At 39.6% G+C, this 24,818-nt stretch overlaps 1 protein-coding gene across 2 annotated transcripts in view; it reads right to left on the bottom strand.

Annotated features, from left to right (window-relative positions):
* The window catches only part of TMTC2 (transmembrane O-mannosyltransferase targeting cadherins 2), a 429,464-nt gene that overhangs the window by 262,939 nt on the left and 141,707 nt on the right, over nt 1-24,818 (bottom strand). For both annotated transcript variants that reach the window (XM_027107120.1, XM_027107119.1), the window contains exon 2: nt 1,112-1,682. In XM_027107120.1, coding sequence (XP_026962921.1) covers nt 1,112-1,682 — 571 coding nt within the window. The remainder of the gene's footprint in view (nt 1-1,111; nt 1,683-24,818) is intronic.

The following is a 24,818-nucleotide window of genomic DNA, read 5'->3' as shown; positions in this document are numbered from 1 at the left end:
AACGAAGACCCAACGCAGCCAAAAATTAAAAATATATTTTAAAAATAAAATAAATGTTTCCATTTCCCTCAATTTTGTTCCTTATTTCAATTTCTTCCCAATTGAATTTTAAGTAAAATTAAGAACTGAGAGAAAAAAGTGGTAAAAACTAGAAAACTTGACAGCTTTCTCAGGGTCAGTATCCTAAACCGTAATTCCTTGCTTAAGAGTGTCCAAAAGGATGGAGGAGCTGGCTGTGGTCCATGATTTAGAAAATGGCTGAGGTCTGCAAACACTGGCAAAGTTCCGCCTTTATACTTAAGTTAAAGCAAGGGTGAGTTTATTGCCAGAGAGGGAGGATGGGGAGATGGGAAGGAGGCAGTTTCTCAAGAGCTGCTGGTCCACCCAAACACACCAGCAGAAAACTGCTCAGTTCTCTTTAAGTACGTGGGATCCGAAAGTGCTTCCCTGACCTTCAGACGACATTGCGTTTTGCAACCACTAAGGGAATACAGAAGAACACATATTAAGCCCTGAAGCAAAGGTCTTAATTGGCCTCAGGGCAAAACTTACAATAACCACTTTCTGTTTTGACTCTTCGGTTCTTATACACTACATCAGGGAAAGGTGAATATGACTCATGATTTAAGAATGTGAGTTCCCAGTGCACTGCAGAGAGGGTTGTTTCCCAAAGTCAGCTCAGGAAAAGTAATATTAACAAATAGCAGAGGATTTCCTCTTGACAGAGTCGAGCATCTAGCTCTATGATCAGCTGTGTTATTTTTTTCAAACACATTTTAGAGGCAATTTATTGGATTACAGGGAATTTGGGCTGAAATCGAGGAGTAAAACTAAATAAATAATAAAGATGCATATTCTTTACAAGGCAGAATTGTCCTTCTAGCCCCTTGGAAATCATGAAAATAAGAAACCTGAGAAATAAAATCATCCGTGACTGACACCCAGTTAGTAGGGAAAGGTCAGAGAGGACACTTCCACCTTCCGAAGATCAAAAAGTAACTTACTTTAAATTCTCTTTGAAGAGGAACACATTTGCTTTTTAAATGGGGAAAAGGGACCAAGCAAGGAGAGGACTCAGTAATCCAATGCTCAAGCACCAACAATCACTTACTTTGTAAATGGTGGGTAAGATCTGTTTCATTTTCAGCCTGTGAAAGACAAAGACGTCATAAATGGCTGAAACTGCCAGGACCGTCACTCCTTGTTCCTTCCACAGCATGCTGCATCCGGCGCACAGTCCTGTCCCCAGGAACCAGCCCCAGGTCCTGGCCGAGGCGCCCCTTGTAGAACAGTGTTTCATGTAGCAGAGCAAGGAGAGGAGGAAGAAGAGACTGGCCCCCACATCGGCCCGGCCCACGATTCCTGCCACCGCCTCCGTGTGGATGGGGTGAGAGGCAAACATCAAGCCAGCCATGAAGGTCCAGTATCCATCCCCAAGCAGGATCTTGGAGAAGCTCGTGAAGAGACCAGTGACCGCCGCATGCAGGAGCACGTTGACAAGATGGTAGCTCCAGGGATTCAGCCCTCCGATGGCATGGTTCAGGCGGAAGGAAAGAGTGCAGAGCGGCCGGTAGGACTTGTGGCTGCCGCTGTGGGTTAGCAGTGTCCCCCAAAAATCATTGTAGAAAATGTGGGTCCATGGGGTTTCTGGGAGAAGGTCCTGATTAGTCTTGATAGCACGGCTAAAAAATAAAATGTCGAAACAGAAATCTAATGTAAAATACAGAAAGAAAGAAGGAAATACACTGCTAAACCATACTGCTAAAACACTGCCTTCCTTTGTAGCCTTGTCATCACGTGGCTTTGTCATCACGTGGCTTTATGATGGGATTCCAGGTATACGTGATTAATGCAAACGAGCCTTGGAGCCGGCTTTCCAAGTAGATTGAATTCAGATCCTCCCCTTAATGGCTTACTAGATCCGCAATTAAGGTTGTGTTAAGGTTTCTCTCCCTCAAAAGCTTTCCTCCTTGTTTGAATGCAAATACCTTTGAAGAATAAATGCAGAGTTAAAGGCTTAACTCTTAAGGTTCAATAAAGCAGTTGCCAAACAATTGCGCGCGTGTTGGCTAGAAAGTCTCAGGTGATACTGGTGCAGGGGAAAAGCTTACAGCAAGGACTAGCCGTCCCCACCCCCACCCCGCCCAGCAGAAATAAATTTTAGGTAGAACATCTGTGCCCAGAGCAATGTTTCCCATACATGCAGATCACCTGGGGATCTCATTATCAGGCATGTAAAGGTTCTAATTCAGTAGGTCTGGGGAGGAGCCCGAGCTTCCACATTTCTAACCCTTGCAATTGTTCATTTATCTACTGTGTAAAAAAGCAAAGAACACCGCTTTGCAGATACATGAGCGTTCTGGAGACCTAGTGCAAAGAACACCTTGGCCCTGTGAGCTGCTGCTATTATTATTCTACAAAGACTGTATTCTAATCTACAAAAAGCCCCTTATAAAATTCAGTTCGACCCACAACCTCTGAAATTAGGTGCATCTGGGGGCTGGAATTAAAACAGACATCAACATACATTAATAGTAGTTGGTTATCTACTCTGCCAAACACTATGCTAGTCCTTCTGTATATATTATCTACTTATGAAAACGAGCTGACTTTTCTAGATGCTCAATAAAAGGCAGAAAGTCTGTCAAAATAAGGTTTTAAAAAGTACTCAGTGTTACAGACAGTTCTCCAGTGTCTATGTTCTCCATTTTCCCATACTTTAGTTTTTAGCTGGGTACATGTCTTCTGGACAAAAAATTATCATTTCCTATCTTCCCTTGCTGCTAAATATGGTCCTGTGACTAGTATTTGGCCACTGACTAATATTTGGTCAGTGGAATATAAGCAGAGTGCTATGCACTACTAGAAAAAAGTATCCTTAAAAGGAAAAAGCTTAGTATCCTTCCCTCTCCTACCCCTACCCCCTTCCTGCTGGAGCACAGATGTAATAGCTGGAGTTCCAGCAGCCATCGTGACTCATAAGGTGTCCTTAGGAATAGAAGTCATGCCAACAGAGCAATAAGACTGAAGGAAACTGAGTCCCTGTCATGGTAGACCATACCAGCCCTTGGCAAACTACCTGAGTATGAGAAATAAATTGCTATCTTGTTTAAGCTGCAATAGTTTGGGTGTTAGCACAGCTGAATCTACTCATCAGTGAAATCCTTTGTTAACAGAAGACCTACTATATCACAGTGGTTTGATTTTCCATTTTGATTTTGATTTTTACAAGGCTCCGTGTATTGACTGTGTATAAATGAATTTCCATATAAATTGGCTTTTAAAATATTAGAAACAGATGTTAGTCTGGATCCATTAAACTAAAACACCCTGTTATGACATTCATCAAGAGTCTACCCCAGAAGTAATTGCTTAAGACTTGATGGGTTATAATTAAAATTTTAAAGAAATATGAAAAACTGCCAAACTGCCAGTGTTGTTAGAGCTGATTTCAAGCCATTGAGAATGAAAAGCCAACTGGCCTCCACTGAACATTAACTTAGATATTGATGTGCATTTCTCTAATATCAATGCGGAAACGTTCATACTATCAAAGTCAGGGCAGCAGAAAGTTCAACAGCAAAGCACTGTGGGATAAGGCTTGGCTAATTTAGCGAGAAAAGCTGAAAAGCACATTTTGTTTAGGACAATACTTCACCCTTTCAGTGGCAGATCCTTATAGAATGGAGATGCATGTTCCCTAAACCAGGTTTTCTACATGCTATTAGTTCAGCTCCATAACTAACTCTGTAAAGACTTTTTGAGGGAAAGGAAAAAAAAAAAAAAGAAGCACACGTTTAAAAATCTGTTCAAAGCTGCCAGAATTTCTTATATCCGTAGCAATAAATCTAGTAATCTGCAGCAACAACAAGATATACTATGCGTTTAACTCTCATGAAACAAGAATTTCAAAACAAAGAACAAAACTAACAAATCTCATAATTTCATTGTGAGAAAAACCTTTGATGCGGCACAGCCCTAAATTTACACTGTAGAAAAGAATTAAAGGCAAACAGTGTCAATAACATAATAGAAGAGCAAAGGAACATCCCACCCATGTTCAAAATATACTGCACTAAGGGAGACTTCAGTCTGATAAAATTCTCTGATGGACATTATCTTATTATTAGCCAGGTTTTTATTTACTCAATAAATGTTACGGCAAAAGAACAAGAAATAAGACGAAATTGCACTGGGCTTTAGTACATAAGTCATGTCACACATGCAAGTCAGTGATAAGGGATGCATTACGCATCCTTCACATCATATTAAGAAAGATACACACCAAAAGGGATTTAATGGAATCTGGATAATCTGCCAGCAAAATGAGAAGTAAAGGTAGTCGCTCAACACTCAACATAATAGATACTCATCTATTTGCGTTTTCTTATGCAAGTCCAAAACTGAAAGAGGGAAACCTGCTACTTCTCAGTCAATGAAAAGGCTTAACTCAAAACAAAATGTCCTGCTGATATAATTTCTAATGTTACTTCTGTGAGTGGGTATTGAAAATTCAGAAAGACACTAAGGAATTGGGAAATTTTCCACTCCAGGAAAGGTGAAGAACATTGAAGCAGCAGGTGTGGAAAAGAAACAATTGTAGGCAGAATTCTCCAGAGAACACAGGCCCAAGAGACTGTCTTTTGAAGCAAAAAGATCCAGTCTCTCAAGCGTTCAAGGAGGTCTTCATCTGTTTTCAGTTTTGTTCATTTGTGGCTCTTTGTTTTTTGCTGCATTATGATTTTTCCTTTAAAAAACGTTGACAAAGGCCAACGCTATTGTAAAACGTAAAACGGATGAATGATATGACACTGCCATCCCAACTGTCCTTGTGTGGGTTTCTCTCAGTACTATTTTTCCTGTCTGTTGACCTTTTCAGTCATGAGCACCCACAAAAATGATGGCCATCAGTCCTTCAGAGGAGGAATGATGCTTAGATTCTCCAAACATCAAATGGCACGCTCTTCCCAAGTACTTCCAAATTGTTCTACTAAAAAGTAAGTAAAGGCCAAACTCTATATTTAAAAAAAAATTTTTTTTCTTTTAGGTGATGGGTTGAAATTTGTTCCACAGGAGAAAGAAGAAAGAGCATGGCCTTTGTTAACCTGCCCTGCTTCAGTGCTACCCAAGCACGCCAATCTATGCCCAGAAAGGGCAGTGAAATGCAGTGGTTAAGAAAACTGAGTCTGGAGCCAACTGGACCGGAGTTACTCTGTACCTCAGTTTTTTCATCTGCAAAATAAGGATAATAACTGTACTTGCCTTATAGGACCATTTTGAGGAGGAAACGAGTTAGTAAGCAAAAAGCACATTGTTATATGTAATATATGTAACACATGATAGCTGCTGTCATTATTAGTATTATCACCATTAACACCAAACAACTAGTGCTAGCCATCAATGCAAAATCAGTACTCTTTCTTCATATATATATAGCCTTCAAAAATCTATGTACCATGGTCCTATTTCACTTAAAATTCCTTTAAGCTTTTATGACACTCTCAGCACAAAATAATAAACATTTATGAAGTCGTACCTGGGGTCTTTTAACACATTACTCTTCCCATTCCCCTCCTATCTTTTTTGACTTCTTTCCAACTCTCCTTGGCTAGCATCTCTTTCAGAATTTTCTCCCAAATGTGGATGTTTCTCTCGGTTCTGTCTCCTGACCTCCCCTCTCTCTACACTTTCCACCTCTGTGGTCATCATCTTTGACACCTGCAACTCAAGAGATGCTTTCTCCATCAACGCCTCCAGCCTGAGTATTGCTCACAAGCCTACCCTTGTACTGCCCCAGGTGACAGCCATACCTGAATGATGCAATCCCGGTTTCTCTACTAACACCAGAGTCTTACCTTTGGCCAGTTAACCTCTCTAAAGCACAGCTTCTTTACCTACAGTTGGTAGATAACAACGCTTCTCACAGATTGTTGTGTTGAAGATCAAATGAGGCAACGTTAACTTAAAATGTTTGAAAAATTACTTAGCCTGGTGTCATGGACTGGTTTTTCCAGACCCCTTCTTCTTAGTTAAGTGTCCTGTTCTTCCTTCTGAGAACAGGCCACATCCACCCTCAGTCCATGTGCATAGAGTGAAGCTGTCATCCCCACCTCCTGATGAAAGGTTATCATTTGATTTGGCCAGTTAGCATACTATATCCCCCCATCCTCATTTCTGGCCACAAGAACTGACTTAGCAGCCAGCCAGGTCAGTTGGAGTCAAAACAGCTCCAACAATCTACTAGGAAAGGACATCTTATTTTAAGAATGAGATGAAATCCTAGGGCTACTAAAGGATTCCCTGAAGACAGAGCCTAAGAATGAAGCCAACACAAAAAACCCAGATCAAGGAGACAGAGGCAATTCTTAGTGCAGCCGGATCCCGTCATGCCTGAAGCTAACACCGCTAAATAAGCCAATAACTAAATAAGCCAATAAGCCAATACACTAGTTTGAACTGTTATTCTGAGATGTGCAACCGAAGACTGCGAAATAAAATAGCACTGTGTAACTATCAAGCAATATTGTTAGTTGCCCTTTCAGTATCTTCAGCTGAATAAGACTGAATCCAAATAATTTTCCTTACACACCACCTCCTTTTTCATACAAGCCCCTCATTAAGCACCATCATTCTTCCACCACTGACACCGCGGTTGTGCATGAGAGGTCCTTCTCTCTTTGCTCCTACATCTACTTTTAAATTGGTTAAGGATATGTTGACGCCAGTCAGGATCTCAGAGAAAAATGCAACTCACAAGTTTCCCTTAAATTCACCTCTAACTTCTCTTTTCTCCTTCCCCCGCCCCCATTCAGGCTTCCATCATTTCCTACCCCTATTGCTTAGCAGGCTTACTAAAAGCGCCTGTTTATTATTCTGTTTCTTTCATTAGGCTCAAAGTCCCCCCATGGAAAGAGTATATTTTCTTCAATGCCCAATACATATGAGGCACATAACAAACATTTGTAAAACTGAACTAGTCATCCCTGCCTGCTTTCATTCCCCTTTTGATCTATTATACATGCTGTGGATAGAGAAACTTCCTGAAATATAACTCCTGAAGTATAACCCTAACACCATCACTCTGCTTCACAAGAATCCCTCATCACATCCTATTTCTTACCAAAATAAACACCCTTCCCAGCCCAGCATTCACAGCCAACCCCATTATGACTTCTAGGCCAATCTCCCATTACTCCTCTATATGCATCCTAATGTCAACCGAACTTCCCAGCTTCTAGGCCTTCGCTCAGATCATTTTTTTCCTTCCTCTGCCTGGATTGCTGTTCTTTGACCAGTTTACATCTGTCCAGATACACTTCAACTGCCAATGCTCGTTTGTGATGCCCCAGTCTCCCCTAAAGTCTCTCCTAGTTATTGTTGCAAATCGGCTCGATTTTAACATTGCGCATTGACACATTCCCATTAATAACACTGACTTCGGGCTTCCCTGGTGGCGCAGTGGTTCAGAGTCCGCCTGCCGGGGCAGGGGACATGGGTTCGTGCCCCGGTCCGGGAGGATCCCACGTGCCGCGGAGCGGCTGGGCCCGTGAGCCATGGCCGCTGAGCCTGTGCGTCCGGAGCCTGTGCTCCGCAACGGGAGAGGCCACAACAGTGAGAGGCCCGCGTAACGCAAAAAGAAAAAAAAAAAAAGAAAAAATACCATCGACTTCTTACTACCATCATCAGGGATCTTACATGGGATGAGATGTGGAAGACATTTCAGAAGGAGTAGGAGGAAATATATGCATTGAAATCAGGGCATTTTAACAGTCCCTCTTCTCTACCCTATTGAAAATCACAACTCAACAAAATGGATTGATTCTGTCTTAAGAAAATTATTCACTCACTCATTTATTCATACATTCCGTGATGGGCTAGACACTATAAAGGGCACTGCAGATAGAATGGTGAGTAAAACAGATGCACTGACTTCGAGAAACAGCCTAGTAGAAGAGGCAAAGATGTGTAGAGGCAATTTCACTGCAGTATAATAAATACCTCTCTGACACGAAATCCTGATTGCCTTGGGAGAACAGAACAGACTTCCGACAGTCGACGGGTCAAGAGCTTCCTGGAGGAAAGCATGTCTACATACACGGAAGGGGTTAAGCGAAAGAGTAACGGAGTTAGGATGTTGCCAGACTGATGGGCAATATTTTCAAGGACCATGAGGCAGGAGAGAAGAAGGTGGTGAGCTTGGGACCTGAAAAAAATGCAATAGATTGGTTTGGCTGGAGTGAAGTTTGAGGGATGGAGTGGCAGGAATCACTGGCATTACTCTGTCTTGGACTATTGTCCTTCATGGGATGGAGAGCAATGTGGCTACACATCAAGCTCTGCAATGGTCTTCAGGTCCGATTCAGCTTGTTAGGACTTGCTTTATCTCCGCAATGCACTGTTAACTCCTAAGACACAGAACAGTATCTTATTTATCTTCTGGAGCCTTGCACATAGTAGGCATTCAATATATATTTGATGAACTGAATTCTAACTAGAAATGATTGGTATTGATAAGCTGCACTCACCTTTTAGAAAAATTCTACATTGTTTTAAGTATATAGGGAATTATCACTTGCATCTAAAAGTAGTTCACTCACTCTGGGCACTAAACTCTGTTCACTCAATGATAATTAACTGAGAAAAACCATCAGGTTAATTGGCTTACCCAAATGTCTTTGGCACACATTTCCCACTTAACCTATAATCCCTCCATTAGAGTCTCTCTTTAGGGATAAGCCATTATATTTAGAAAGCTCCAGTAAATATGCAAATACTTAGCTACCAGGGTAGGGAAATGAGAGATATATTGTAACATCTTACAGCCTGTCTTAGTCTGGCAAGAAGCAATGCATTTCGGATTCACAGGGGAATGTCAGGTAGGGCAAATAAACTTCGGTGTTCGCTTTCTTGGTCCCTGCAGAAATGGAAGGCACTATACTTTAGGCATGAAATTATCATTACACATGTAACACATTCCTAAACTTATTTCCATCTTGATCTCCTCCTACTAAATTGTAAACCCTTCAACGGCAGAGATGATGACTTCCTAAGCAACTGGCACTTTTTAAAAAATGTGATTGTCACTGTCTAGATGTTGAATGAAAAGAGGCCAAAGGAGGAACAAAGAGCCTGCTGTCAGACATCCAAGGAACAGGGCCCCCGAGTAACTGCTCGCTTTGTGAGAAGGTAAGTCTGAGAACACTCAGCCTTGTAACTAAAGGAATATTCTTAGTGGACTCCTCTTCCATCCCTTTAGGAGTTTTTCCTGTAAGCAATGAAGGAACTTTATGAGCTACATCTGACACAGCAACCGCTCCAGTTCCCCCCACGCCCAAACAAAGAAAACTAAGCTTTCTGATTAAATGTGGCCCCAGCTGCAGCTGACCGAAGCTGAACTAAGCTGCTGGAGATTCGGATTCACTCTCTAGAGCTTCCCAAGTCTAGAGTTTGCCCAGACACTCTTCTTGTCTTAGTGGGAGAAAATGAAAAGGATGAACCTTGGCTAAAGAAGTGTCTTTAGTTCCCCAAATAAATCAATGCTGCCATTTTCGGAGTTTCTACAGGAAATGGTCAAGAAAAAACTTTAAGTAACCGTGAGAACAAATTAATAATCCATTTAAAAGAAAGTGCATGATTTAAAATGAAAACTTCTGGGAACTCCCTGGCGATCCAGTGGTTAGGACTCCACACTTCCGCTGCAGGGGGCATGGGTTCGGTACCCAGTGGGGGAATTAAGATCCCGCATGCCACACGGTGTGGCCAAAAAAAATTAAAAATTATTTTTAAAAAATTAGACAATTAAAACTTCTGTTACTAAAAATGTTTTTTTAAGTATTAATATGAAAAGCATTTGACAAGATTAAAGCAAAAACTAACAGCATGAGATAATCACAAAAACCATACTCCAAGCATTTAATTTCACTGATTAAAATAATCCTCTACCTTAATATTAGCTTCTTAACAACTTGAAATATCTTTCACTGCCTTGCAATCTACATGATGAAAAACAATATTAATGTTTTCCACACAAGTATTTGTTCACTATATCCATATCATGCCACCCTAGCATCAAATATTATACTTAAATTCACCTCCTTCAAGCTGTACTAAATTAAATCAGTCTCAACTTAAAAGCTTAATGAAAATATCTTTATTCCTAGTTTTCCAGACTTGAAATTAGTAACCACTGGAAGAGGTACTATGAAGCTTTTTCACTCCCCAAAGTTTTTCACTCCATAAACTCCAAGTTTATGAACCACTTTAGTACACTGCTGTATATAATTTATGAATTTCAATCAGTTTCTCAGGTTTTCATAAATTCATAGTTCTATAAAAAGGTGATTAAAAAATTTTGGTTTTCTTACATTTCATACTAGGTTTCCCTTACAATGGGGTCTTGAGCACTAGTGATATGTTTTAAAGTATGACTGGTTCCTTATAATTCTATTTTGAAAATATTACAAATATTTGCTTCTTTTAAGATGAGAAATGAATATGAGATTGTAGCTTTCAAATATGACTGGGCTCTATTGGACACCAGAGTCCAAGAACAAGAGCACAGGTGTAACCACGAGATTCTAAGAACACCTATCTTGTGCATGGTCTTGTTCTGTGTTTTTACGGAATAAAAGATGATGTGCTTTCTGCTTAAGAACACAAATGCCTTCTAAATAGGTAGGCATGGCAAGCTGAGAATACACTTTTTCAATTAAAATACTTGCCTATGTATGTAAACATGCTGTACAAATTTCTGAACAGATATCCTGAAGTACATGGAAGTTTTCCCAACTACTCAAGTATTACCTTAAAAAACAAACAAAAAAATCACATCCTTGAGGAGGTGTCATAGAATCTTCACTTAAGGTAAATAGGAAAAGTGCCTTCTGGCTATGAAACTGCTTGGAAACCCACTAAGAGTTCTCACTGCCAGACCATGGAAGGTAGGGGGAAATTTTTTAAACCAAGAAACTAACAGGCTTTAAGAAAACAGGCTCCACTGGGAGATGGGGAGATATTCACCCACATCATCCAGATGTTTGGCTTATCTGTAAGCCTAACTCCTGTCTTCTCTGAGTTAAGTCTTAACCAAATCACCTTTCTTTATTCACGCCTCTCCTTCAGCCAAACAGACTAGCCAAGAGGTTTCTTTAGCCAAATATTTGCAATGATCCTTTGTCTTTTCTACTTAAAATTTTCCACATGTTGCCAATGTATCCCTCACAGGTATCCATGATACAATACAACCTTGCATTTGTATCATGCTTTTCTATTTCACCAAATGTGCTCATGTTCACGACTGTCTTGAATCCTTGTCACCGCCCCGTGAGTAAGCAGATGTAGACGTGACAAGTTAGGAGTCCTGCATGAGACAACTGCATCGGTACAGATCAGAGCCGCCCATCCTGGAATCCAAACTTCAGTTCCTTGTCTACTGCCCTCCCTATGTTACAGGCTGAATTGTGTCCCCTTAAAAGCCCTATGTTGAATCTCTAAGTGCCTCAGAACGTGACTGTATTTGGAAATTGGAGCTTTCAAGAGGTAATGAAGTTAAAATGAGGCCTTTAGGCTGGGCCCTAATGCAATCTAACTGGTGTCCTCATAAGAAGAGGAAATTTGGACACACAAAGAGACACAAGAGGCACACGTGCAAGGGAAAAAAAACATGTGCGGACCAATGAGAAGGTGGCCATCTGCAAGCCAAGAAGAGGCCTCAGGGGAAACCAAACCTGCTTACACCTTGATCCGGGACTTTCACCCTCCAAAACTGTGAGAAAATAAATTTCTATTGTTTAAGCCACCTAGTCTGTGGTATTTTGTTATGGCTGTCCTAAGAAACAAACACACCCTACTATACCATAGCGACCATTGTACATAATTACATACACTCTCCTGTTTATCCTTCAGAGTTACAGAGAAACTAGATTTCACACAAAAGCTATATTTGTCCAATACTATGTCTGGTACTCTGATTTTTTTTTTTTTTTTGCGGTACGCAGGCCTCTCACTGTTGTGGCCTCTCCCGTTGCAGAGCACAGGCTCCAGACACGCAGGCTCAGAGGCCATGGCTCACGGGCCCAGCCGCTCCGCGGCATGTGGGATCCTCCCGGACCGGGGCACGAACCCGTGTCCCCCGCATCGGCAGGAGGACCCTCAACCACTGCGCCACCAGGGAAGCCCTGGTACTCTGTTTTTGATGACAGGGGTTGAACTGCTTTGTGAGTATAAATAGGACTTTAAGAGGTATCTTATTCTTAGTTCTGCCAGGATTTGTCTACATGCTTTACCAGAGGGAAAAAAAAATCCTGATCATGCCAATGGGGCATTAACTCTAACTAAACACACGTAATAAAACACAAGTGCTACTTCATATTTACACTGAGATCACAAAGCTTACAAAGCACACACACGTTATCTCATATTATCCTCACAATACTGCTATAAAATAGAAAACTACGCTGGATGGCTTAAGTTAGTTGAAGAAGAGCACATACTTAATAAGAGGCAGAGGGACTTCCCTGGTGGTGCAGTGGTTAAGAATCTACCTGACAATGCAGGGGACATGGGTTCGATCCCTGGTCCGGGAAGATCCCACATGCCACGGAGCAACTAAGCCCATGCACCACAACTACTGAGCCTGCACTCTAGAGCCCGTGAGCCACAACTACTGAGCCCACGTGCCACAACTACTGAAGCCCGCGTGCCTAGAGCCCGTGCTCTGCAACAAGAGAAGCCACCACAACGAGAAGCCCGTGCACCGCAACGAAGAGCAGCCCCTACTCGCCACAACTAAGGAAAGCCCGCGCGCAGCAACGAAGACCCAATGCAGCCAAAAATAAATAAATATAAATAAATTTATTTAAAAAAAATAAAGAGGCAGAGAAAGACCTTGAACACTGTTCTCCAAACTACTCCATTTAACCTTCAAAGCAGCCCTGTTCCTCCACACGGACAATAAATCTCCCACGAGAAGTGTTTGTAAGATGATTTGAAAGTAAAATCCTAGTCTATTATTGCATTTTGTCTGGAATCCATATATCTGCCCTCAAGACTCAATAAAGCTATAAAAAAATGTTTTTGTGCCATATTCTTTTAATTTCTGCATTTCAAAAAGAAAGTCTTCTTTTAACACTAAGAAGTCTTGGAAAACGTGAGTCAAAGGAAGGTGTTACTTGTCTCCCAGTGACGGGTGAAAAAGGCAGCTTTATGAAAGCCAAAAACGAACCTATAATTTCATATTACAAAATATAATAGAAAACATATTCTGTCAGAAATTTTGCTGCCTGCATCCCTTTTCAGCCATAAAAGTTATACACACACACATACATCTGAGAAAGATCAGACTTTAAACATATTGCAGCAACACACACACACAACATGGGAAGTTTCACCAGGGTTGCCTGTGATGACAGGATACACAGACATCCCTACAATAAAATCAGCCTCACAGCTAAATCAGAGAGTCTTTTTGGACACAAGAATATACGAGCCCTGATGAAAAACAGATAGGCAAGGGGAAAAACACTCTAATTTAAAACTAACACAGATGAGCCTACACAAAGTACCCAAACATTTGGTCCACAAACCACCAGCAAGCCTCTAATTTGACATGGAAGGCAAGAGATATTTCATCCCAGAAGGAGGAGAGAAAGATATTAACCCCACCATTAAAATTTATTGGCATTCCAAAATACAGTACTTTCTAATATAGATGTCACTCATTGACCAAACTAATGATCAAGAAATAAATCAAACTTCAGGAAGCCCCGACACTTTCTGCTGTGGCCCTTTAAATAAATCATTAACGGTAGGCATTCAAAATACTTACGCTGAATAATGAAACTGTTAGCTCTCTCAGAGCTTTTGTTATAAACAGACAAATTATGAAGCACCAACATGTCCCTTTAAGACTCTTAAGCATGGTATTATATTTTACCCTTTTGATGGTACCCGAATCCTCAAACTTGGAAGAATTGGATATGAGAAGGGTCTGTTTCAGTCCTCTGTATTTAAGACTGCTAAATCCTCCACAAGATTAGACATCCCAAAACCTTCACTAAACATAGTTTCTGTCACCCTGTCCATGGCCAATAAAAGAAAATTCTTTTCAACTCATAAGTATCCATGCTAATTAAATTCACAAGTAATGAAGTGAACAAGAACAACCTAAGTGTAAGAATGGGAGACTATTTAATCAGAGGAATCTAAGCATAACGGATCTAATTTTTCACTCCAGTCTGTAAAAAAATAATCTACATCTTTTATCTGAAGCAACTCCTAAAATCAATGTTCAGTATAAAACGCACACACACACACACTTTAGTCAGCCAAATCTCAATTCAAATTCTTCCTCTTGAATATACTAACTGTATGATTCAGTGTTCTCATCTATAAACTGCTGTTCCTGGTGAAGATAAAATAATAATTAAATAAGATAAGGAGGTTAACTCCTGACACATAGTAGTTGATTCGGAAATGACTGTTACCACAATGAATCACCTCCCTTGCCTTCCTGGACCCCATAGCATACACTCCACAACATAGCACTCCATCTAGCATTCAGTATCGCTTATCTTTTCTCTTAGCATATTCTTCAGGTCCTTTGTTCCTCCTTCCCCACCACAGCCACCTGAAATTGTGCCTGTATTCATCATAAGTTAAACCCATTAGCCAAACTAAGAGCGCAAGAATGATGGTCACAGCGGTCTAACTCGTCTGGAAGAATGGATGACAGTAAGGTTAAGTGAGGGGACCAAAAAGCGTAACAGAAAGAAAAAGAGTCACGGGACATATGTCATAGTGCACAGCCTAATTAGGATACTCTGGGAAGCAGCCTCATAGGAAGGACAACAGTTATATATCATCAAAGAAGCTAGGCTTGGGTATTTCTTTTGGACAGAAAGATCACCAATTCTAATAAGTGATCCGCAAATTTTCTTTTTTTTAGCTTCCCAAGGCCTATTTTTTCTTGCACAAAGTAGGAAAAGGATTACTCCAGGCATTTCTAATCACTCACACACACACACACATCATTGTTTTCAAAGATAGCAACTTCTAAAAAGCAGGACAATATATATTAAACCATTTATATCTTTGCTAACAAAAAGTAAAAGTCAACATAGTATTTGAAAAAGTCCCCCTTATATTCTTCACATAAGCCAATCTTAGGCAGGTGGGCAGTAAATTGGCTGTAATTTATGATGGCCTGGAAGACAATCTAGAAAAGTTTAAGATCAGAAATATAATCACCTTGTGAAAAAAAAGCAATGTCACACACTCTGTCATGGTCACTCCACTCAGAGCACATGGATTTTCACATTGAAAAACTAACATTAAAAGCTGCCTCGGGGAGGATAACAGAATAGGCAGCCCCAAATGCTATATCAGTCCTCCCTTCTAATGGTTTCTTTTTTGAGGGCATCCTGGAGAGAAGTTCAATCTTTCTAATGGGAATATAACTGTACTACAACCCTCCAAGGGCATTTACCACTTTAAAAAGGAACTCCAAACTCTGCTGTCTTTAAAAGGCAATAGGTCATTGGGAAAAGTCATTTTTCAAAGCTCCAGTGAACTGGCACTCTGCTTTTAGCCAGTCACAGAGATAAGGCATGTAGTCTCAGCAACAGAATCACCTTACTTTAATTTTTAATACCTGTGCATTTCAGGGCTCTCAGGAGGAATCAGTGACTTACTCATGGCATCATCAATGTCTTAGACTATCTGTATGCATGCATTTGACAAAGCAGAAAGGAAAATCATCCACCACCTATTAATTTTGGATGAACATTTGAAATAGGTTACAGGAGGACAACATAAAGGCATCTTCCTCTCCATCCCCCTCAAAAAAGGAGAAAAATAATAATCTCATCATTGTCATCTCTCAGAATTTAAGCGCAAATAAAGCTCCTAGAGAGGAAGGGATGTGTTTTTTATTTCCCATTCTGAAAGCACACACAGGTATCAATTCAAATGGCAGTGAATTCATCTGGAATGTAAAAGACCATGGGGTTCACACGTATAAAGATCAACAGTTGTTTTAGAAATTAACTACACCGCATCTTAAACTTCTACATCAGTTTTAAACTGATCCAGGTGTTATCATCAGGGTAGAAACAGATGCAGTGTTAGCACATTAAACTGTGAATCCAGCTCCAACACCGCTTAATGGGCTCCACATGCATGAAAATGATCATCATGTTAGGAAGTACACGCCACCAAAAGCCTAACTTTCAAACCAAACCAGAGTTTCATTATCTACATTATGCTCATACACAGCTACTCTGGGACTAACACTGTTTTTACATTGATTACAGTGCATTAGTAGTTTTGAGGGTGGAAATGATATTAGGAGAGTGATGCAATAACAGAGGAAACAAAGCCATGGTTGTCAAGTGTGTGGACATCGTGACATCCGTGCTGCCACCACAATAAAGTCAATACTGGTTGCACCAGCCTGTCTTAGCTTGTGACTCTCTCTAGATCCCCAAAGTGGTTGAAGGAGGTGAGATGAATGATGAGGAAGTTTACATAAGAACCAACATGACTTAACATATGTATAAAGCTTTCTAGTTTTCAATGTATTTTTATATGCATCATGTGATGTCACAAATGCTTTTCCCATCTTTTTAGTGAAGAAACTAAAGACTCTCATCCAAGATCACACAGTGAGGAAAGGGCAGAATTAGGGAAAAATATCAGATCTTTGGACTAGTGTTCAAGTGTTACTTCTGCAACTCCAATGTCTCCAGTCATGAAGTTTCTGCACGGGGGAGGCCTTGCCCCCATTTCACTTACAGTTAAACACACACACAAAACCAATCAAACTTGTTTTAAAAACTTGTGTTATACTTGAAGAATAATAATGTACAATAAAGCAGCAAACTGCATTTTAGTCAATTCCCTTTGGCCAACACCATTTATTTTGCAACTCACGGCACTGACAGAAAGGTCTAAATGATGCTGAATTAGTGTAACATACTAGAAAGCTGTCTGGAACAGAAAGGATTTCACCATGGAGCGTCCTGTATATATTGACTTTTCTCTTGACCAAAAAGCCTTTCAGTCTTTAAATAACAACTTCGAAAACAGACTATTAAAATCATGCCAAACTATTCTTTATAGTTTTTCCACTTCTAGAGTTCAACTTTGACGAAAATTAATTGAATTTTTAAACTCTACTGAGAAGTCACTATTGTACATTTCTTGAATCAAGTCATTTAATTTTTAAATCCCTATTTCCTGAGCTTCAGCCTTAGTACATACTTTGCACCAAGCAGACCTCTGTAGATGGTTTACCTCAAGGCAAGCCAGCTTCCCAGTGTAACTCACATGAAGAATAAAAGCTGCTTCTGTGACAAGCAGACAGCGTCTAAATCACATCTCAAGGGGGGACTTCAAGAACAGGTATTAGAGTTTTTGTGAAAAGATCCTTCTGAAAACTGACTTCTATTTTTATTTTTAATCTAACAGGGTCTTATTTGTTGTCCCTTTTGACTAATGTATATATCGCACACATTAGAAACTAAGTTATCAGAGGAGGAAAAGGAAAAAGAAAAAAAGGAAAATGTGGCAGAGTAGAAGAAAATTTTGAGTAGATTTGCGAGAGGGAACACCAGCCACACAAAATCTCAAGCATTCCCGTCTCAACAATGATGGAGGAAGGTAGTCAGGTCAAACGGTTTTGTTTCTTCTGTCCTCTGACTTGTACTTATCAGTATAAGAACTGAAGCTAGATAACCTTAATTATAGGCAAAAAAGGTGATACCGTGTCTGTATTATGTTCCTATTGTTATCGCAATGTAATGTGATTATGAGTTTCCTATTGTTACTACATACTTAGGGGCAAAAAAAAATCACAAATTTATCATCTTCCAGTTCCAGAGGACTTAAGTCCAAAAGGGGTTGCCCTGGACTGAAACCAACGTCAGGACTGTGCTCCTTCTAGAGGCTCTAGAAGAGAATCCAGTTCCTTTTCCAGCTGACAGAAGCCATGCCTGGACTCACGGGCTCTTTCTCCATCCTCAAAGCCAGCAATTAATTCCATCACACAACCTCTGCTTCCATCCTCTCTTCTCTGACTCTGACTCTCCTGCCTCCCTCTTTCCAATACAAGAACCCTCATGACTGCACCAGGCCCACCCAGATAACACAGGATAATCTCCCATTTTAAAACCCTTACAGTCTCTTTTGCCATGTAAGGCAGCATATTTACAGGTTCTGAGGATGAGGAAGTGGCTATATTGGGGAGGCCTTTATTCTGCCTACCATGGTGTCCCACTTAGCTAGGCTTAACCCAGCATATTAACAAGGTGATGAAAATTATTTCCTGACTAAAGTGCACACGGTACTCCATCTCCATAGGCACACAGGAGCAAAAGTCAACAGTCTATATGTGCATACAAACTGACAAAAATTACCATCATTTCGTATTTTCTATACTAACCAAAGGAAAACATGATACAAATGGCTGGAGCAACACTCTGATAAGACAAAGTAAAGTGGAAAATAGGGTGATAGGTTAGAACAAAGAAAATCCCAAAGCTTTTCCTGATTTGAAGGAGAGGAACAATTTCTATAGCAAAGCTCCACACAGCTTTCATCACTCAAAACTCCCTCTAAAATCCCTCCTGGGTCTCAAATACAATCTGGAGAACTAGACTTTGTAATTAAGGTAAGTGGTCAGTTCATGGCTGTGGATTCCACATATGTTATGTTATACCCAGGGATGATATTCAAAATATTATCAACTACTAGAGAATGGGCAGTACTGCAACAGGGTTCTATAGGGTCTCTGCTATGTTCAGCATTAAACTTTAAGTAGTTGGTCCTTGGGGAAGTCCAGGTGATCTCGGGTGAGGGCACAAGATGGTCAAGGAAGAGAAGAGCCTCAGGGGGGCAGGAGGCAATAGCTATCTATCAACTGCAACTGTCAAACCAGTGAGAACTGGCTAAATATTAGCGTCTCAACAGAAGTGATTTAGTTGGCCAACGATTGCCACAATGAGTATGCATCCCATTCCTAATGAGGGAAATAAAGTCAGATGGAAAAGAATGCCTAATTAAAAAAAAAAAAAGAATGTGTTGATACTATTTTAAGCAGGGGGATGATTAGATTAACAGAGTGCAGTATCCACACAGATCCTGACAGAATGGATGACCAACTGAAATAAACAAAGTGAAGTTTAATAGGGATAAGGATTAGATCCTAAGACCTAAAGTTGGGCTCAAAGCCAGGAGCTACAGGATGGGAAGACGTGAGTCAGCTACATATGCATGGAAAAATAGTTGGAGATTTTAGAAAAAAGGAAAACTCAATGAGTCAGTGTAAGGCGGCCACCAAAGAAAAAAGAAATCAAATGCAAACTCAGATTTCAGTAAAAACAAATACAATACATAATCAAAAGCTACGGTACCTGCAAGAAGGATAAAATAAACTCGAAACATCTCAGTATTATTATATATTACAGGGAGATATTATCAGTATTACTACTGACTGTTGCTATTACACATACTAACAATAAAAATAAGAACGATCAAGTAAAAATCACTAAACTGTATACTTTAATGGGTGAGTCATATGGTATGTGAACTATATCTCAATAAAATGCTTTTTAAAAGAAAAAATGAAAAAAAATTAGTGATGAGAGATACTTACTAATTAGTTTTTGTGACAGACTTTATAACAGAAGAATTCAAATTCACCATCTACTTTATAGGATGCTGTAAGACTTAAATTAATATCCTCATCTTCAGAATGATTAAGTCAATTACCCAAGGTTACCTAACTTTAGGGAACCATGTGGGAAGAGACCTTAAAACCAGAAAACATTCAAAGACGCAAACAAAATGACATGTGGATCTTAGAACCATGTCACTTTGGGAACTTTAGAAAAGACTTATTTCTCCAAGTAAAAAGGCCTTTGGAAAAGGCTTATTTCTCCAACTTAGAAGAGAGAATAAATTTCTTCAAATTATCATCACACCAACGAAGAATTTAGACTTGATTATACTTACCATGAAGACAGACAGAGATCATGGAATTACAAACAGCTTGATGTTGAGCTACATGGAAGAACTTGAAGGTTTAGATATATCTCTAGTGATAGAACACTCCACCTTAGGGGTTAGTGAGTTCTCCATCAACAGAAGTCCAAAAACAGAGGTGAGATGGTCATGATAGAATAATATTAGATGAGGGCTAATATTAGAATAGTAATATTGTTCTTAGCAATGATATCCATGGACTATCTGATATGCTAATCATATTTTTAATAAAAACCCTTAAAATAAACATTAAAATCAAATGTTTAGGTCAATACCTCCTAAAATCAGAAGCACACATACCCCACTTAAACACACTGCTGTAAGTTCTCAGTTACACAAGTGCATACATTTTTCTACTTAGAGATTTTTTCCCCCTATCTCTAAGCCTTGAAAATCCCCTTTAAGAGACCTGGTGGGTAATTATCATATTTTGGTGTAGTTGTGGTATTGTTGCTGTGTTTGTTTGCTTTGTTTAAGAGCGGACAATGGAAAAACATTTCCCAGGCTTCCTACTTACTTGGCTGTATCTGCCTCACATTTTGGAAACCAATTATTCATATAATGGACAACAGCCTTAAGTGTCAAGACAGAGCTCTGGTCACCATTAACTTTTCTTAAAGTTGAGCTCAAAAGTCTTGAATACATTATTGAATTTATCAATATTCCAATTAGCTAACAGATTAACAGCTGTATATTTGGCATATTTGTTTGGGATTTTCGCTTTCCTTACAGACTTATTTGGCAATATCCCATACATTTAGTGAGACTGAAACAGCTCAATGAATAAAGAAGCATTTTGAGAAAAAGAAATGTGTCTAACTGCTTTCCTTCCACAACTACCTTGAGAGACTCTCAACAAAGAGCAGAGACTTCTCAGAGCCCAAACTACCTACATTTTAAAACACAGAAGCTTTTAGCAGACTTACGTTTAGTTGACACTGCTTTGTAGCCTCACTAGCAATTTTGAAACTATCTGCCATAAACTGAAAAAAAGGCTCTTCACACATGATCAGGGTTTGAATGGGGATTCTCACCCAGCTTTAGCACCTACTTTAGTTGACAAATGTTTGTCCAGCTGGTTTTCCTGATTTATTATGCTGTGGTGGAACAAAACATTTTCCACCTTGCTACCTTAAAAGATAAACAACTTGGTCATTAAAAAACACTTTAGAAAATATGGCAGCATTATATGTTCTACTCCATAAAGTTTATTGACATTTTGGAAAAGAAGGCAAAAAGGGAAGAGGAAAACCTCCACTAAGAGAAAGCAGCCAGGTCTAACTACAATTAGACGGAATTTTGTGCTAGACTGAAGCCATCTTGGACAGTCTTTGGATGGCATTAAATCTCTTGGACAGCGCCTTCCTTGACCATGACCCAAACTTTATATTCAATTTCCACTGGGGGTGGAAACAGCAGGGAACTGGGACTGCAAATCTGGAACTAAAACATTTGCTTCCTAAGACAGACCTTTTACATCTCCTTCTGTCCTCCATCCCTCTTTCCTCCTTTTAAAGAAGTGGTTTCATTTCTTTGAATGACAAATTAAGTTAAAGCTATAATTCAGAGAATTTTAAAACTTTTTGCTAGGCTTCAAAAGCTGCTTTGAATTAGGAGCTGCCACTGGCATGCAATTTATTTGTAGTGAAGACTTGTGCCTTTCAGTAGATTTTCTTTTCTTTTTTTTTTTTGTCTAAGCCTCATAAATTAATAAGAGTTTAATAAAACTTCACCACTGCTTTGCAAAAGAAATGCTGTTGGGATTACAGAAGATATACCCCAGGCAATAATGTAGGACAAATTATCACTCAGGACAAAACATAGAGGTACTTTAAGCCACTTACAAAGATAACATTTACAATAAAAATAACTGTTGAAACAGTCCACAGTAGTATGTTATTTATTCAGCCTGAAAATGTGTAGCACAAGTTCCACTTATAAAAGAATTGCACACATAATTAAAAACAGCAACTGTATCTCAAATAAAACGTACATCACGTCTGGCTAGGATGAAAAAAGAAGGAATGATGGAGCAAGTCTGGCAAGAAATTTTGCCGTGTGACAACTCAGCTTGCAAAGTTACATTTTAGGATCTTTTTTCTTTGTAACGTCACACTTGAAATGAATTTGGCAAGTACAAAAAAAAATTAAGACACCAAGCAAGTTTGATTCCATGAAAAGAAGTGGTTATTAAACTCGTTATCCAGCCTGAGGAGCTCACCCGTATCTTTAGGTCACTTCAAAATGGTCATGGTTGGGTACTGCACACATAAAATATTCTATACAAGCCATTTCCTATCAATGATAAAGGTGACCCTGAGCTACGAGTCCAATTTTAGGCAAGTGATGACACAATAATTGTAGGAGCCAAGAGGACTTCTATACAGCTCAAAACTTTTCTTAACACATCTTTCAGCCTCACTGAAAGTTCTCAGTACGATCCTTTAGGAGATTCACGGTGCCAGTTACCTTGTTTGAGTGTCCACAGAGAGAGACAGAGAGACAGACAGAGAGGGAGGGAGGGAGAGGTAGAGAGAGCACACTGGAGCAGAAATCGAGGGCTAGGACTTTCACTGTTAGTACTACCATAACCTGTTTGAACATCTACTCCCTCATCTAGGAAAAAAAAGTTTGAGACCAGTGATCTCTCAACTCCCTTTTGGCTCATTTAAACAAACAAAAAAACTATGAACATTTCTATACTAAGCATTTCAGAAAAAAAGTACATCATCGATAAAGACTTTGGCCTGAAGATAAAGATAACACACAAACCCACACCTCACAGAATTACTGTGACAATCCCATTGCCCTTTACTAAAGATAAATCCATTCAACAAATATTTATTAAGAACCTACAATCTACCAGGCCTTGTACTATGAGAGGACTTAGCCCAGGCTCTGGTCAATGAGACATAATAAACTATTCTGGGAAATATTTTCTCATTGATAAGAGAGAAAAGCACTCCTCATCCCTTCCCCCTCCCAGGTTCGTGACTTCTTACGAGAACGTGATGTGTGGAGCTGCAGCCACCTTAAAAACAGGAGAAGGGGCTTCCCTGGTGGTGCAGCGGTTGAGAGTCTGCCTGCCGATGCAGGGGACATGGGTTCGTGCCCCGGTCCGGGAAGATCCCACATGCCGTGGAGCAACTAAGCCCGTGCACCACAACTACTGAGCCTGCGCTCTAGAGCCCGCTCGCCACAACTACTGAGCCCGCTCGCCACAACTCCTGAAGCCTGGACGCCTAGAGCCCATGCTCCGCAACAAGAGGAACCACTGCAACGAAGAGTAGCCCCCGCTCGCCACAACTAGAGAAAGCCCACGTGCAGCAATGAAGACCCAATGCAGCCAAAAATAAACAAATAAATTTATATATAAAAAAAAAAAAACAGGAGAGGAACTGCGACCACCTTCCCTGAGACCACCTTCCTCCAGACTTCTTAATAAATAAATAAACTTATTATAGTTTAATGCACTTTTAATCAGCTGTTATTGGTTACCAAAGTCAAAACAACTGACAAAAGCCTTATTTATCTATTCAATATTTCATATATATCTCTCACCATCTAGAACTAACAAATATTCAATTTTTGTATTATTTATTTCAATTAGGCTTTTCCTTTAGAACAAAAAGATATAATTACAGTTTACTGTTAACCTATCCCTAGCCTATTCCTTACCTTGCCTTTCAGAAGTTACCACCACCTTGAAGTCAGTATGATTCTTTACCCCATGTTTCTGTGTTTTTATATTTTTACCACTTAAATATTTTCCATGTAAAATAGATGGTATTGTTCTGTGTACACTTAAAACTTACTGAAATATATTATAAACTAAGCTTCATTCTACAACATACATTTTCAACCAACAGGTGTCTGAGATTTGCCCCATTTCAATACAACTTCTTCATTGTAACTATGCAGAGCATTTCAATGAATGAAGATTCTACAACCCAAGAGTACTGGTAGACATTTAGATCATTTCCAATTTTTTTGCTTGACATGGTTTTTTAACACATAAAACTCAAAGCTATTGCTTAGCCTTCCAATTATGCACTAGATAGGGAAAAAAATAAACCTGAAAACACACAGTACATATCCTGGGAGACTATTAGGGCACGGTAAAATGGCATGTTAAGAAAAAAAGACTACTGGACATACTGTTCTTTAGGAAAGCACCACTGTTATCTGATGTTCTACTAACATTATCTCTAAGCTATTTTATAAATTAGTGTCAGTATCACCAAAACACTGTTCTCAACACTGAAGGACAAGATATAATGTGCCTCAATGAGGCCCTAAACAGCTAGTTCACCTATGCTGCAGACATTTATACTGGCTAAGGGAAGTCTAGATCGATAAACACTTTAAGGCCACTGTGCTAGGCAGAGACACAAAGGTGCAATTATAAAACACAATAGAATTCAATTTGAGACCATACAGTTTAGCTTGTGAAAATGCTGTTTCAAACCTTCCAATCTTGCATTCAACATTTAGGAAACAGATTCCCCTTAGAGGGTAAAAAAAAAAAAAAAAAAAGCTGTCAGGTTGCTTTTGCAGCAGATCTGCAAACCTCATCTGTTAACTCCATGCTTTAAAATATTTTTAAGTGCATCCCATTATTCTTGGGATAAAAAAGAAAACCTTTAACACTGTCTACATAGTTCAGGATTACACGGCCTCTGTTCACCTTTTCGGCTACATCTGAGGCCAGTTCTCCCTTAATATCAAACCTTCAGTCACGTCAGACTTTTATCGCTTCTCTTACAGAGTTCATAATG

The sequence above is a fragment of the Aethalodelphis obliquidens genome, unplaced genomic scaffold, assembly GCF_003676395.1.
Source record: "Aethalodelphis obliquidens isolate GAN/ISIS:26980383/991018 unplaced genomic scaffold, ASM367639v1 scaffold8, whole genome shotgun sequence".
Lineage (NCBI taxonomy): Eukaryota > Metazoa > Chordata > Mammalia > Artiodactyla > Delphinidae > Aethalodelphis > Aethalodelphis obliquidens.
The sequence above is the reverse complement of the archived record's forward strand: the minus strand, read 5'-3'. Positions and strand labels throughout refer to the sequence as shown.